General features: G+C 47.4%; 1 protein-coding gene across 1 annotated transcript; it reads right to left on the reverse strand.

Annotated features, from left to right (window-relative positions):
* Positions 1 to 586: 586 nt before the first annotated feature.
* Positions 587 to 1,737, reverse strand: LOC123154587 (uncharacterized). The gene is made up of 3 exons (XM_044573277.1): positions 1,408 to 1,737; positions 1,123 to 1,320; positions 587 to 1,054 (listed from the first exon to the last, which is right to left on the reverse strand). The coding sequence occupies exons 1-3, from the start codon at positions 1,648 to 1,650 to the stop codon at positions 734 to 736; spliced, it is 762 nt and encodes a 253-aa protein (XP_044429212.1). The 5' UTR covers positions 1,651 to 1,737; the 3' UTR covers positions 587 to 733.
* Positions 1,738 to 2,560: the final 823 nt, after the last annotated feature.

A 2,560-nucleotide genomic window follows, 5' to 3' on the forward strand; every position in this document is an offset into this window, starting at 1 on the left:
TTCTAGTCCCTTTTTGGCTCTGTGTGAGCTGTCTGTGCTTTTTTATTATTTGGAGACCTTTGAAACCATGTTGACACTACTTTATTTGGTTAATAAAAGGGCCGAATGCATCTTTCTGATGCAGAGGCCGGGGAATCACCCCTTTTCCAAAAAAAAAAAGAAGATTGTTGTTACTGGCAACTAAATCACTTTTTTTTAAACGAGGCAAAAGACTTGCCATTTTCATACGAAGCAGAGAGTTGGAACAAAATAGCAAAGTACTCGCTCAACAGAATGTAGCTGGAACTGAATAATTTTGGGCGGCCAAACCTAAAGACTGACGAAATTCAGAAATACTACAACTAACTTCAGCTATGACCAAACTTTCTATGGTTACTGAGTACAGACACAAAAGGAAATGGTATAGCTAATAAAGAAGATTGCATCAAGCAAAACGGCAACTACATAAAAGGTTTCAAATATGTTAATTCCATCCACCATTCAGCTTCAGTTTTATAAAAATACAAGGGAATGTCCAGACAAATTCAGCAGTAATATATCGTATGTTTTTCTCTAACACGCATTGAAAGCATGCCATTATGTTTTAATAATAACTAGTAGCATATTTAGGTGATAACAAGGATACATGTACAGCCAAACCTTATAATTGGCATGTATAGGCCACATTGCAGCAACCTAGAGATTTTGCACAACATGAAAATTTACTGACAGCTTAACTCATATTCTTGCTACATCAAAGAGCATACAAATCATGCATGCAGAACATATACTTACCAGAGCTGAGATAAACATTGCATTTCACAGAAGAATACCCCCTGAAGATGTCATATATTTCCGTGCATCTATCATTACTTGACGAGACCTCATCTGACAGCCTCACAATCATTCTTTTAAGAATTGGTGCACAGCTGAATATTAGTTTCAAGAAATCATGCTCATGAGCATCTCCTCTGAAGCCATCTATTTCTACTTCTTCAAGAGCAATCAAGGAGATAATTTGGGTCCTCCAGTTCGTAGACTCACAAGGACAATTTGCAGGGCACATTTCTTCCTCCTAAAACCAAATATGCGAATTGCTATGAAATGTCACTGTTGAGATATATAAGCAGAGCGGAGCATTACCTCTAATCTCAGAAGGGTGACCTTAAGCCTCCGTATGGCGCTACGAATCCGATTCAACCCAAGAAGATGTGACACAAACGCTCCAAAAACATGGCCCATTGCTGACAAGTGCAGCTCCAAAGCAGAGAATTCGACAATCATATGCTTCTCTATCTCCTGTGCAAAGTTGGCCTCTTCATCGGAAAAGGTAAACCAGCTCTGAAAAGCAAATTGGCAGATTTGTAACATTCATAAAATTTAGCTCAGCGGTCAATTCCAGTAAACTGACTAGAAGAGGAGGCACACATTGCAGGCATGAATCTGCAGCGAAGAGTGTTTCTCTGCGGTATGCAGGCTCAGCTTCTCGAGGGTCCAAAGACCAAACCCAATAGTGCCCGTGCCATAGAGGCATTGCCACGAGACATTCTCCAGCATTGGTGCCAGGATGGAGATGGTCACTTGATTGTAGGCGTGTAAGAAGAGCGTCAATTGCTTGAGCATGGGGGCAACGATGCCGACCGGCCGTGCCCACAAATTCTCGCTGTCCATGACAAGCTCCTGCAGTGACCTTGAGTGGACTGCCCAGTCGTCGTCACCGAGCCAAATGAGGCCCTTGAGCCTGAGCACGCGCAGGTGTGGGCAGAGGGAGAGAAACGCCGAGGTCGTCCACTTGGCAGCCCGTGAGGGTCAGCGTCTGGAGCGTGGGGAACTCGGCCCGGGCGGCCGCCGGTGTGCGGAGGACGAAGGGGATCCACTCCAGCACGATCGAGGTGGCGCGGTGGAAGCACAGTTGGAATTTTGCTAATAGGCCGTTGGCCCAAAGCCCAACTAAAATTCTGAAATTATTTTGGCCCATTCATGCACACATGTGAGTGGAGTGAGTGAGGCTAAAGTTTAGTCCTACCTCGGAAGTTGAGAGAGAGTTGCACCTCTTTATAAGGTGAGCTCTTCTACCACTTGTATGAACATGAGAAGAGGAGACTTACACGCGCGCTCCTCCTCCTCGCTCGCCTCGCCTCGTCACGATGCGGGTTGCGGGATTGAGCCGAGGACAGAGCTATGCACGATGTCTATGAGTTTCCGATTCTTTTGTATCGTGACGACTCGGACGTGGGGTTTACTCCCATGACCTACCCGGCCCGCACTATATAGTCAGGCAGACGTCTACCCTAGCCGCCGCCGCTTCGTATGGTTTCTCACCACCGTTCCAGATCATTGCGCCGCCAAGCAAGTCTTCTCCATCCCTCCTTTCGGCGTGCACCGCGAGAAGGGACAGCAGGCCTCCGGAACCCCGCCTCTCGTGATCCTGTACGGGAGAGGGGCGATCAGGTTTTTGGGGAGCGCACTCGCGCGACTGCTGGCAGCGACGACTTCGCGAACGACGACTTCTTCCCCGACCTCGGCAATCTCGTCCTCGACGACATGGGCGACAACGTCAACGCCGGCGGTGCTGCACCCG

The sequence above is a fragment of the Triticum aestivum genome, chromosome 7A (assembly GCF_018294505.1).
Source record: "Triticum aestivum cultivar Chinese Spring chromosome 7A, IWGSC CS RefSeq v2.1, whole genome shotgun sequence".
In the NCBI taxonomy this organism is placed as follows: Eukaryota; Viridiplantae; Streptophyta; class Magnoliopsida; order Poales; family Poaceae; genus Triticum; species Triticum aestivum.